Source organism: Erythranthe guttata, chromosome 8 (genome assembly GCF_056151865.1).
Source record: "Erythranthe guttata isolate IM_541 chromosome 8, IM_541, whole genome shotgun sequence".
Taxonomy (NCBI): Eukaryota; Viridiplantae; Streptophyta; class Magnoliopsida; order Lamiales; family Phrymaceae; genus Erythranthe; species Erythranthe guttata.
Genome location: NC_142540.1, coordinates 19,658,836 through 19,672,652, shown reverse-complemented (window position 1 = coordinate 19,672,652; position 13,817 = coordinate 19,658,836). Strand labels below are relative to the sequence as shown.

General features: G+C 35.7%; 1 protein-coding gene across 1 annotated transcript; it reads left to right on the top strand.

The window, feature by feature from the left end:
- The first annotated feature begins 3,030 nt into the window (after positions 1-3,030).
- On the top strand, positions 3,031-13,817 carry CLUB (TRAPP II complex TRAPPC10/CLUB). Its single transcript, XM_012995186.2, has 21 exons — positions 3,031-3,447; positions 4,041-4,270; positions 4,445-4,626; positions 4,877-5,060; positions 5,962-6,052; positions 6,560-6,720; positions 7,070-7,159; positions 7,259-7,420; positions 7,686-7,747; positions 8,004-8,094; positions 8,634-8,797; positions 9,282-9,480; positions 9,842-10,387; positions 10,486-10,698; positions 10,837-11,218; positions 11,302-11,398; positions 11,524-11,608; positions 12,116-12,305; positions 12,555-12,856; positions 13,008-13,098; positions 13,348-13,817. The coding sequence occupies exons 1-21, from the start codon at positions 3,384-3,386 to the stop codon at positions 13,524-13,526; spliced, it is 3,765 nt and encodes a 1,254-aa protein (XP_012850640.2). The 5' UTR covers positions 3,031-3,383; the 3' UTR covers positions 13,527-13,817.

Below are 13,817 nucleotides of genomic sequence, written 5' to 3'. Positions count from 1 at the left end.
CATGAGGGACCAAATGTGAAATCAGTGCAAACTTAAGGGGTGAAAACTGTAATTATTGTATTATTTTTTCTTGGAACAATATTACCAGGGAAATTACAGTTTTCACCTCTCAAATTTGCACTAATTTCACATTTGACCCCTCATGTTTGTAAAAAATACATGGTCCCTCATGTTTACAAAAAACACATTTGGTCTCTCATGTTCCAATAATTTAACACTTTTGGTCATTTCCGTCAATTTACCTTTAGTTCGTTAATTAAGACAGTGATGGACACACGCTTGATTCCGTTAGTTTTAATGGAAAATTTACGGAAATAACTATAACGGCTGAATTATTCGAAACATAAAGGATCAAATATAGTTTTTGTGAACATGAGGGACCAAATGTGAAATCTGTGCAAATTAGAGGGATGAAAACTGTATATTTCCCAATTTTTACCCGTTGTAACATTTAATCAGGAAAATTACAGTTTTTGTCCCTCAAGTTTGCACCGATTTTATATTTGACCCCACGTTCATAAATAATACATTTGGTCCATCATGTTTTAGCAATTTGACACTTTTGGTCATCTCCGTTTACCGTTAGTCCATCAGTTAAGAGAGTGATGGACACATAATTAATTCCGTTAGTACTAACTAAAAATTAACTAAAATGATCAAAAGTATTAAATTGTTGAAACATGAGGGCTAAATTTGTTTTTTGTGAACATGATAGACCAAATGTGAAATTAATATAAACTTAAAAGACGAAAAGTGTAGTATTCCCAATTTAATCGAGTTTCAATAGTTTGAATAGATGAAAAAAATCTAGTCATGTAATGTTGTAGTTATTAAGCTTGTAATATAAAGATTTGAAATGATAATGACATGCATTGTATTAATATCGATTGCACTTTTACATTTATTATTAAAATTTCAAAATTCAGATTCTCTCACACTCTATGAAACTCTCAAATTTTTCTACTTTGATCTCGTGACGTACGTCAATAGATCTAAGGTTGAATTCGCTTGGTTTTGGTGAACCATCGCCCTCAGTCGGTTCGCTCAATTCTAAGCGAATTAATGTGTTTAACAATTTTCTCTTTTCATATATTTCAGAACAAATATACGCGTAAAATTGACAAATTCAAAAAAAAAAACTTAATTCCAGTTGTGAGTTATGTGGATCCATTTCAATAATTATTAATTTGAAACTGAAATTATCGGAAACTGTTTTGACATCAACTCAATATGCATTATTTAGACTCACTCTATTGTGGTTTACATTGTTAGACGACAGATCGTATTCTCTTTATATCAACTAAACCGTTATCTCGCACCACAATGGAAAAGGCAAGTAAGCAACATTGAAACAAATGCCAAAAATACAGTCTCCTTTAAACTCGTATTTAAAAAAAACAAAAAAAAGATTTGCTCGATGTAAGTATAAAACGTGGACGTTCATTTTCCCCCTCTTCATTAGGACATAAAAAAATATGTTTTAAATTTTAATTAAATGAAGTTCGAATAGAACTTCATGTTTAAGAATCTTAGAATTAATCGTTATGAAGTAACTAAAAATGCATCTTCTAAGAATAATTTGAATTCCATAACACCAAATCTATTAAGCTTATTTAATGAATTAATTTTATAACAAAAATTTAGATCCATAATTCCTATTTTAAACTAATTTTTGGATCCATTGGTTAATTTTAAAATCTTATTATCTATATATGCAATTATAAAAAATATCTTACAAAAACCCTAGTATGGAATCTAATTACAACCTCAACTAATTTGTTAACCAAACCTACACTTCAAATTATTATGCTAAAACCCACTTATCAGAAAAACGTGCTACTGTAAAAGAAGCGACTTTAACTATAACAGGAGATAATATATAAATCTTACGAGCTTAATTCCACTTTGCACCCTTAAAATATACAATTTTTGTACTTTACATCCTCGAAATAAATATAATAGCACTTTGCACACTCGAAACACACTAAATCATGCATTATGCATCCCAAATGATTTCTTTAAAGCTAATAAAAGTAATTTAATATTTTTAGTGGTATTTATTTTGGATGACAAATATCAAATCCCTTTTTTTTTATTCACCAATCATTTTGAAACTATAAAGTGCAAAAATAAAAATACTTCTTATCAACATATTTAAAAATCATATTTTTTATGACAAAAAAATATTTTACAATTTTTTTCCAGCTATTCTATTATTAAGTTATCTAAAAATAATATTTTCTTCCAAATATTTTTACCTAATATTTTCATCAGCTATAATAAAAAGATCCTAATATTTTAGAGATTGAAGTTTATTTTATATGAAAATGTAGCCTTTTTCAATAATCAAGTGTAACTTTTACTTTTCGCACTTTGTGCGCTCGAAATTATGTTCGAGGTTGAAGATAATAACTATTAATTTGTTATTTTGCATCCTAAAAAAACAATAAAAATAAAAGGGTAAACGACAACTATCCCTGAGGTATGGTCAATTACGAAAAAACCTCTAATGTTTGGATAACTACAACCACCTCATCACCAATGAAAATTTCTTACACGTCCACCATAATGGTGTCAAATTCAACATAATTTTCTAGATTTCGTGAGATGTTCTCTAGTTTGTACTCGTTTTGTGCAAAAAATACATTTTATGATGCACCACAATCTGATATTTACAAGCAAAAAAAAACACATCTTATGATCATCTTGCTCCAAAATGTGGAGTTCGAATGGCATAAAACATATACACAATTGAGAATATTCCATATAATCTAAAAGATTCCACTAAATTTGACATCTCAAGGGTGGACGTGTAAGAAGATTTATAGTTGAGGGGTGGTTGTAATTACCTAAACATGAGGGTTTTTTTTTTCGTAATTTGACCATATATACCTCAGGGGTGGTTGTAATTTATCCAAAATAAAATTGCCTTTATTATTCAATCAGGATGCATCGTGAATAATTTATTGTGTTTTGATGGTGCAAAGTGCTATTATTATTTTTCAAGGATGCAACGTACCGAAATGTTTCATTGCAAAGGTGCAAAGTGTTATTAAGACTTATTCAATTCATGGTGCATTGTGAGTAATTTATTGTGTTTTTAGGGTGTAAAATGATATTATTATTTTTTAAGGATGCAAAAGTGGAATTAAGCCAATCTCCTCAGCAGAAAACGCGATTCCCTAGAATCCATCGTTCCCAGCAATTGGCAGAACAAACAAATCTGTTCCACTGCGCACAGTTAAATTTGGGGAGCAGTAACAAAAAAAAACTTCACTCTCTGAACTCAGCATCTCCGCTTCTACTGCTGCCGCATTGCGCCTCGCCGATCGCCGATCGCCGCTCTCCGTCAACGGACTGATGGTCTCTACAGATCGGTGAAAATGGCGAGTTTCTTGCCTCAGTTTCAGAGTATCAAGACATCCTTCGATCACGTCGTTCTCGCCGGTAGGTTTCCGTTAATTTTGTTTTTTTCTCCGTCAATTCAGCAACCCTAGCGTTTTTGCTTTGCCGTTTGGTGTACTGATTGCACCAATCTGTGTGTGCGTGTGTGTGTGTGTGTGTGTGTGTGATTAATTAGCACTTCAATCAAACTAAAGAAGAATTAGATTTCAATTGAGGTTTTAGTGGTCTTTTAGCTTTGAGTAAGGTTTATCGATGCAGTGTTGCTTGCGAGAAGTAATCAATTTAGCCTCTGAGTGGTTCATGGATGGAAAAGTACTTCACTGATTAAGATCATCTGCCCACTGTTTTTTTTCTTTTTAATTAATAGGCAACATAAAATCGAAGAATTAATCATCGGATTGTACGGTTGTACCCCGAGATTTTACAGCAGATGTCAATTATATTTGAATCTGACAAACCATGCCATTTTAGAATTGGTAGATTTTTTTGGCAGGATCAGTTATTACTCTTGTATAGGTTTCGAGATTTGCTTATATAAAGTGCTATTTATGCTATTTATTAGTTTCTTATAGTAAATAATACAAGAAAAATAGAATTGAAGTTGCAATTTCATAAGAGCTACCTTTATCTTATAGTCGAGGATGTAAGCGATCTGTGGCCCATCGTCAAGAAGGGTTTTGAAGAGAGGTTGCCATTCAGAAGGGCTTTTTTGAACAACAAGACCCGTAATCCAGTGCTTGTTGATGAATTACCTGCTGAATATATACTGACAACAGATGCGAGACTACGTAGTCGGTTTCCTCAAGAGCAAGCATTATTTTGGTTCCGAGAGCCATATGCAACTATAGTTCTTGTTACTTGCGAGGTAACAGTTACAGTGCCTCAAGCTATTTTCATTTTATCTCTTTAGCATCAGTCTTTAATTGCTGGCATTTTCCAATTCGTCTCTATATGTTGGCATTTTGATTCCCATTTATGTGGAATATTTTCCTTTTATGCGCTTTCTATTTCCACTGTTTAATATTTGCTTTTTGTGTAGGATCTTGATGAGTTTAAGAACATTCTTAAACCACGCCTCAAATTAATTGTGCAAAATGATGAACGAGAATGGTTTATTGTTTTTGTGTCTAAAGCACCAGCTCACAATGATCAAGCCACCAAGATGGCAAAAAAAGTGTATGCCAAACTCGAAGTTGATTTTAGCTCTAAGAAGAGGGAAAGGTAAGCATTAAGTTTTATGACATTTTTTTGTAGTAAAAAAACAAGACAAATTATTTATGTCTTTGATTGGTTTTTGGAACTGTAATTGCCGGGGTATTGAACTTTTATCTTGCTATTAAATATTTGTCAAAAGAAATAAGTTATGGTATTCACAAAGTAACAATAGCAAGGGCAAGTAAAAAAGAAAGCAGACTTTCTTATAATTGGATACAACAGATCCTAATTTGAGGCTGTCAAATGTTACACTCAGGTGCTGCAAATTGGATCTTCATGGACCTGATGGACATTCGTGGGAAGACTTGGAGGCTAAAGTCATGGAATGCATCAGAAATACTCTAGATAGACGCATTCATTTTTATGAAGACGAAATTCGCAAGCTCAGTGAACAGCGATTTATGCCAGTCTGGAACTTCTGCAACTTTTTCATCCTGAAGGTACTTTCTTATGCTGAAAAATGTATCAATGTGGTTTCTGCCAGACAACCAAGAGCTCATGTAAAACCTCTTCAGGAGGCTCTTTCTTATTTGTAAGAGCAATCTCGAGAGATTTTGAACGAGCTACGTTGTAACTTTCCTGATTGATGATGCTAGATAGCATTATGAAAGCAAGACTATACAACTGCAGTTTCTTAATTGAATAAATGAGATCTTGCATAAATTGCTTATCAGGAAAAGTGAAAAGATATGATGGTTTATTGCAGTATATTATGCTGCGGCTAACTTGATGGTGGAAATTATTTATATACTTTTAGTTTTGTTTTACAATTCAAAAGTGCTTATTCTTGGAATAGATGAGAGGCTAATGTTGTGTTAGGTCGGAAGGAAAGGCAAAAGGATGGTATGTGTGATGGTGGGGGAACCCTGAGGCTGACACTTGGTTAATAGGAAGAAATTGGAGAAAGAAGTAGATTGAGAGGGGAGCCTGTTTACTGTAGCCTGGTTTTTAATCTTATGAAGATTTGCATGCAGATTTGAACAAATAGTACTATCTAAGTTCAACTGAAATATGCATATTTAAATGTATAAGGGTGAAGATTTGAATGAAGTAGAATTTTATAAGCTTAAATATGCACGTGGATAAATTGTGTAAACATTTGTTTTAGCATCTTACATGAATGTCTCAGAAAATTCAGTCTCCTTTTCACAAATGTAAAAAGAATTTAGTATCCTCCTTTCCTTCTCCTGTCACTAGCTCTACAGAATTTTATCTGATGTTCTTAGACTCTGCAGGATTATAATGTGCATAGTTATGTAAAATGGTGAAGTACATTTTTTGGTACCTTTGATTTTTTGCTGACTGACGTCACATGCTCATGAATATTCCCTTTTATGACAGGAAAGTTTGGCTTTTATGTTCGAGATTGCTCATCTCCATGAAGATGCTTTACGTGAATATGATGAGCTCGAACTCTGTTATTTGGAAACAGGTGCTCAGTGCATGAACCATCTTACCTTTTGTCTTCTTTGTAGAAAATGGATGTTGATTTGGACAATGTAGTCAAACTCTAACATAATTGGCACTCATCGCCATTCTTCTGTTTCATTTTTTAAATCAGAGGATTTCGTTATCCTTCACTTCTTATTTTAAGCATTCATATCTTAAACTTCTAGATATTTCAAGATATCTTCTATTTTCTTATAAACTTGATGTAATTGCTCTTAAACTTGACGGCTTTAGTTAGAATGGAATTTTTTTTTCACAAATTGTCAAGGAGAAAACACCATTCCCCTGAATTATATTTATTTTTCTTCTCTCAAAACTCGTTCCTGCTGAGCTGACATAAATTTTTTAATTCAATAAACATAATTATGGTCTTCTTTGATGGTTATAATAGTTGTAGATGGAATCGCATCTCAGTTCTAGTTAATTTTCTCTCTCTGCCTTGAAGTATGTATGCACGATCTTACTTTCTCTGCATGTCTCTGCACTGCAGTTAATATGGCAGGAAAAAGAAGGGACTTTGGAGGACTGGAGCAAGGAGATGATCAGGCTACGCTGCTTGACCCTGGGAAGAAAGCATTGGCTCAAATTGTTCAAGACGACTCATTTAGGGAGTTTGAGTTCAGGCAATATCTATTCGCCTGTCAAGCAAAGGTGTGTAAGATATTGTGATCAGCTTTAGTTGGTTTTGCATTGTGGATCCTTTCAGGTCTATCTTACTAGATGTCCTTTTCCAGATTTGCTTTAGTCTACTGATATGATTTTGAACAGTAAATATTACAATATTAACATCATTGACTAGCTTGCGCTATTCTGTGGCTTATTTTCTGTTTACTTTCTAAAATTTTCATGGCGTCTTTCTCTTTCCTTGTTTGCATGAACTTGTGGCTTGCTATGTGCTTAATTTCTAAGAATTCCATTGCATTTTTCTTTCTTTGTGTTTGCCTGAACACACTTTCTCGAAATATGTTCTAAGAGGGTTTTAATGACTTCATAAATGCAGCTGCTCTTCAAATTAAGTCGTCCATTTGAGGTTGGTTCTAGGGGTTATTCATTCATAATCAGCTTCTCAAAAGCTTTGGCTTTGCACGAGGTAGTTCGCATTCACTTCTAATCTTTACTTGTAGTTGTCTCCTAATTGCTTTGCACATATTTTTACCTTATAAAGATTCCATAATATTGTGCTCTCTAGAGATTGTTGCCGTTCTGTATGCGTGAAGTCTGGGTAATAACAGCTTGCTTGGCGTTGATTGATGCAACTGCTTCTCATTATAAAGATGGACTGGCAGCAGCTGATGTTGAAAAGGAGTTTTACCGTGTTCAAGGGGAGCTATACACTTTATGCCGGACTAAGGTAGTATTCCTCATGTTTAAGAATTAAATCTAGAAAAGGAAAGAGTATGTACTGAGCTCCTGTTAGCTTGCCTACAGGAGTTAACGGAATCCTTCTTTTGTTTACCTCAAAATTAGTCCTGAAATACAGATATCTTCTAGATTTTTAGCAAGACTTTTTATACTAGTGTCAGTAATTTATTTTTCGTTTTTAAGTGTAGGACAAATATTACAGTCCAATTATTTATAACCAGATTGATGGTTGAAGTATGTAATTGTTGTGACAGTTTATGCGGCTAGGGTACTTAATTGGCTATGGATCGGATATAGATAGAAGTCCTGTCAACAGGTATTTGCTAATTTTTACTGTACTCTGCCCATTTAGTGTTTTTATCCCTTGCAGAAAAATCTTGTACTATATTGTTCTTATTCGGTGAAAGATTTATTCTTGGATTTGAATTGCTTTTGCATATCCTAATTGGTACTGTCAAGAAAAGAGAAGTATTAATGCGAGGAAAACCAATATCAATCTGTTATATGACAATGAAGTTCTCTGGCTTCTTGCAGTTCTTGCAGAATATTATAACTTCTGTTTTTCCATGCAGTGCTTCACTCAGCATGCTGCCATGGCCTAAGCCTGCAGTTTGGCCATCACTTCCATCCAACGCTTCATCTGAGGTGCTTGCAAAAGAGAAGGTGAGTTCGGGTGGATAGCAATATGAAAACTTTGACATCGAAAGATAGGCAGTTACTAACCAAATTTGCAGTTGCCTTTAGTATTTGTTTCAAATAGCTTAAGCCTGCTTCTGTTTTCCTGCAGTTAGTTGGACTTCACTAGTGATTTTTATTAAGTAAAAATATATTTTTATTTGGGGGTTATTGTTGTCTCATTTAGGATCCACGATTCTCTTCTCTGAAAATTTCTAAGAAGAAACGTGTTCTCATATAACAATTATTTTAGTAGAATGTTTTGCTTGAACACAAAATCAGTAATTGGTGCAAATCTTTTTTTTTTTTAATATTCAAATAATGCAAGGAATCACTTTGCACTGAATTCTTAGACCTATTTCACAACGTCCTAGCCTTTAGTTTTCCACTATTTGCCTTCCTTTTAGAATTTGTGATGACTACATCTCCAGCCATTCTCTATGAATGCATTATAGTGTTGTGGTCATGTTAAAAAGCTTTCCTCAAGCAGTGCATACAAATATATATTTTCTACACTTGCTGTGCAGATGATTCTCCAAGAATCTGCACGGCCTAAGCACTTCGGGATTCAGAGGAAGCCGCTGCCTCTAGAACCGTCAGTACTGTTGCGCGAGGCAAATCGCCGTAGGGCTTCTCTCTCGGCTGGAAATATGCTTGAGTTGTTTGATGGTCGCCCTTATACCAATGATGGGTAATGAAATTTAAGGAATACGTCAACTCTATGGATATTAATATTAGTTACTGTACAACTTTCATGTGTGGTTGAATTAGCAATCCTTGCCAGGATTGTTATTTTGTGATTTTATTGTTTGACCGGCATGCTTTGCCAACCAGCAAATGCCAAAATCCAGTACTTCTACACATGTTAATGTCATGAACTTCCTCCATTATTATCATTATTTGAAGAAGAAATGAATATCTTACCCACCAGGTTCGGTGAAGTTCTTTCGCTGTTTGTGGTTTGATGTTTAAGGAATTGATATTATTAATATTTTGAGAGGAAATAAGTTGTCGTGATATGTTTTACTGTAAGGTGTGTTGAACTCCCCAAAACACTGGGGGCACTGTTTGTACCTTCTTTTCTTTGTGTTGCATCTCGGACTGTCATGTGTGTGAGTTTTTTACTTTGACAAGGAGAAACAAAATGTCCTTTCTCAAATGTTTCTCTGTGACAGTTCAGGATCACCGTCTCCATTGCCTAAAGGGAATACGCTATCCATGTCAAGGACTTTTTCATCAACGGGGAATTTTGAAGGTTCAATTGATGCCCCTATGAGACTTGCAGAAATATATGTTGCCGCCGAGCATGCCTTACGTAGTACAATTTCTGATGTAGAAATGTGGAAATCGTTATCCTCGGTTGAGGAATTTGAGGTAATTGGCGTTCAGCCCTCTATATTCCTTTATATTTTGATTTACTATCTCGAGTAAGTGTCTTTTTTCCTCATATCAGCACATGTTTCTACTTTTGGAGTATGAGCTCAGTGATTTTAGTCAACTACTGCGTGATCACCAGTAACCTTCTCTGTTAGATTAGTAAAAAGGGAGTTGTCTCTTCCAAAAGGGAATTGTTTGCTTGCCAACTTTCTGTTTCTCCAATGTTGTAAAAGTCACAAGTTCCACTAGATCTATGACCCTATGTGGTCACTGGTCACCATTATGTTCATTTGGTTAATTACTTTAGTTTCTCTGTATTTTGTTCACCATACGACTAATCTGAGTTTTTAAATTCCAGCAAAAATATCTGGATCTTACAAAGGGTGCTGCAAACAACTACCATCGCTCTTGGTGGAAGAGACACGGAGTTGTCCTTGATGGTGAAATTGCAGCAGTCTACCATAAGCACGAAAATTATGATTTTGCTGCAAATTTGTATGAGAAAGTTTGTGCTCTTTATGCGGGTGAAGGATGGGAGAATCTACTGGTGGAAGTTCTGCCAAATCTGGCAGAGTGCCAAAAGATACTGAATGATCAAGCCGGCTACTTATCTTCTTGTGTGAGATTATTGTCATTAGATAAAGGATTGTTCTTAACGAAAGAACGACAAGCATTTCAGTCTGAAGTTGTCCGTCTTGCCCATAGCGAAATGGAGCATCCTGTGCCGTTGGATGTGTCCTCCTTAATTAGATTTTCCGGAAATCAGGGACCTCCTCTAGAGCTTTGTGATGGGGACCCTGGCACACTGTCCGTTATGCTAAGGAGTGGATTTCCAGATGATATAACTCTTGAATCACTCAGTCTTACACTGTCAGCTACTAATAATACTGATGAAGGTGCTAAGGTAACACTTTCCTAGTGATTATCGAACTTGCTTGCCCCCATTGTCACTTATGTGCATCTTTTGAACTTTATGCTAACTCGTGTTTCTAATGTTTTCAGGCAGTAAAGAAGTCTGAAGCCATTGTTCTAAGGCCAGGTCGGAATAATATTAACTTTCCTTTGCCCCCACAAAAACCAGGTTCCTATGTCTTGGGGGTTCTCACCGGACAGATTGGTCAATTAAGATTTAGATCTCATAGTTCTTCGAAAAGTGGCCCGGCGGACACTGATGATTTTTCGAGTTATGAAAAACCAACGAGGCCTATCTTGAAGGTATAAAAAAACTGAATGATATTCTTTGGTGATTTGGCAGAATTTGTAATATGCAATAAATAGATGCCTCTTTTGTTTACACATTCTGCTGAATCATATACAAGGATTACAAGTTTCTTACGATATATTCTTATCTAGGTAGCGAAACCAAGGTCTTTGGTTGATCTTACCGCTGCTGTTTCATCTGCTTTGCTAATGAATGAATCTCAGTGGGTTGGGATAATTGTTAAACCTATCGATTACTCACTTAAGGGTGCTGTACTGCACATAGATACTGGCCCTGGTTTGAGGATAGAGGATAGACATGGCATTGAAATTGAGAAGCATGAAGTTGGGTCGCGGAAAACGCCCAACTTAGATAATCAACCTGACAATCTTTCTCCAGTTTCTGCGGCAGTCAAGCAATTGATTCCTGAAGATGGTAAGATCAGCTTGCCTGACTGGACAAGCAATATCACTTCAGTTCTATGGATTCCGCTACTGGCTGTTAGTGATGGACTAGCCAAGGGGACACCTGCAGGTGAATATTTTATAATTTTTGTAATTATAATTTTCAAATGTTAGCCTTCTGGAATGCGTAACTATTCTTTCCGATTTCTATAGGTACAGTTGTTCCCCCGAGACAGAATGTTGTGGATGGTTTGAGGACGATTGCTCTGAAACTTGACTTTGGAGCTTCTCATAACCAGACATTTGAAAAGTAACTTTTTTTTTTCTTCTTTATTTCATTTTTCCATTTTTTCATTCAGATTTTGTTTCATGTCCAACTCTATTTTTCCAAATCTTTTTGGGATCAAGCCTAACGTAACTGAGATTACATCACAGGACAATAGCTGTACATTTTACGAATCCTTTCCATGTGAGTACACGTGTTGCAGACAAATGCAACGATGGTACTTTACTTTTGCAGGTACTTGTGCTACATTTTCTTGTCCAGTATCCCCATTATAGTACAAACACCAAGGGACTTGCCCTACACGATTTGTCTTTCTTTCCCCTACTGCATTATAACAAAACAGTTTTTCTTTCAGATTCATCATTCTATTATTAGTTTCATATTTGAAGCCAATCATTCTCTAATTCTTCCATCTGTATGTTATCACTATATGCTCCCCCAAAACACACACTCACAAATACTTGCAATATTGCAGCTCTTCTTGAAACTATATTGTCCACATTACGCCCACCACTGCTGTTAATTTGAATAAAAATAACTGGATACGAAGTACAATTCATGCTATGCCCTTCGTGATTTTTGTTGAGTTGTGCTGTTTACACATCTAAATTGATATTGATGTCCTTGTCGGGTCCAATTCTGTGAATTATCTCGTGCAACGATCGAAGAACTTTTGTTATCTATAGGAGGACAAAATGTGCTTTCTAATCTTTGCTACCATTTACGTTCGTCTATTGCTAGGTAATACTGCAGTCACAGGTGAAAGCCTCACTGGTCATCTATGATGCTTGGCTCGATCTTCAAGATGGCTTTGCTCATGCCGGAAAAGCTGATGGGAGACCAGCCTCTAGCTTCTTCCCTCTAGTTGTTTCTTCTAAATCAAGAGCTGGAATTTTGTTTACGATCTGCTTGGCAGATACACTAGCCAAAGGTACTGTCCCAAAAAAAATTTGTTCCTTGAGTTCTCTCATATTGATACACCTCAAAATTTTGGTTAATGAAATTTATATGCATTGAGTAGATGTGTCCAGTTCGTCTTATGTGTATTCTGCATTATTCGGCATTCGTATCCAACATAATTTGTGGCATTTAGGTCCCTGGTATTTTCAGAATTACGAGTTTAAAGCATAATAAAAGTTGAAAGTGAATTGACAGTCAGTTCTTTATCTTAATTCTGCAGACGAAGCAAAGCAATTGGATCCAGCTAGTATATTAAATATCAGATACACAATTTCTGGCAGTAGAAAACTCGGAGCTCATAGCCCCGTAACTGAGGAACTTTCTGAACCTGATAATATTAAGGCAGAGCATTTGACCTTTAGGAGTGCTCTCGTTTTACAAAGACCCGTTCTGGACCCGTGCCTTGCAGTTGGTTTCCTTCCTCTCCCTTCAAGTGGGATTCGAGTTGGGCAACTCGTGACCATGAAATGGAGAGTCGAGAGATTGAAAGATTCTGAGGACACCATGCCTTCTGACAACCTTGTAAGTTATTTTAGTTGCTATATTATTTGTCTGTAATTATTATACATAATTATTTTCAATTGAAATACTTGTTTTTTTTGAAGTGTCGAATATTTTTTACACACTACTTGTAAACTTTACTGGGAACTCATTATTTCTTGTTGTGCCATAGGATGAAGTGTTATATGAAGTCGATATCAATTCCGAAAACTGGATGGTTGCCGGAAGGAAAAGAGGATACGTCTCGCTCTCCTCAAAACAAGGTATCTCACAATCCTCCCCATTTATTATTGGGTGCTTTCATGGAAACACACACACACAGACACACACACACACACACACACACACACACACACACACACACATGATGAACATATACCACAAAATAACACTAACACACAAATAAGTTGTTTGTGTGTGCGTCTGTGGAGCTGTTTTTATTCCTCTTGCTTTTTTGGTTTCCCCATTTAATTTACGGGCCTGTCTTTCTAAGTTTCGTGTTATTGAAACAGGTTCGAGAATAGAGATCTCGATATTATGCCTCCCACTAGTTGCTGGATATGTAAGGCCCCCTCAACTTGGTTTGCCAAACGTGGGTGAGACTAATATAAGTTGCAATCCACCCGGGCCCCACTTGGTCTGCGTTTTGCCCTCGCCCCTCAGCTCCTCTTACTGTGTACCAGCGGCTTGATGAGTTACGGTATGTATCTTTACTGTAGAGTTGTGTTGCCTCCGAGTTTTAAAGTCTCTTCCAATACATAACGAATTTTGTAGGATGTATGAGTTTTTTTCTTTCCCTTCTCTTTTTACTTTTTGTATTCGGATTTTTTTTTTCCGAAATTTTTAAATTCGGCCACCTCGTTGTTGGTGATTAGTCTTCTGTATGTTCGTTGTTCATGTACAGATTTGAGATTTGACCTATGGATATGTTGTACACATTGTCTGGCAAAAATGAAGTGAAAATATTGATTTTATTTATTTA

Bases quoted from the DNA above. Each gene is read 5' to 3' on its own strand.
- CLUB (XM_012995186.2), top strand. From the start codon at position 3,384: ATGGCGAGTTTCTTGCCTCAGTTTCAGAGTATCAAGACATCCTTCGAT. The intron at 7,160-7,258 runs GTAGTTCGCATT...TGTGCTCTCTAG, and splicing joins AAGCTTTGGCTTTGCACGAG to AGATTGTTGCCGTTCTGTAT. The intron at 8,095-8,633 runs GTGAGTTCGGGT...CTTGCTGTGCAG, and splicing joins AGGTGCTTGCAAAAGAGAAG to ATGATTCTCCAAGAATCTGC.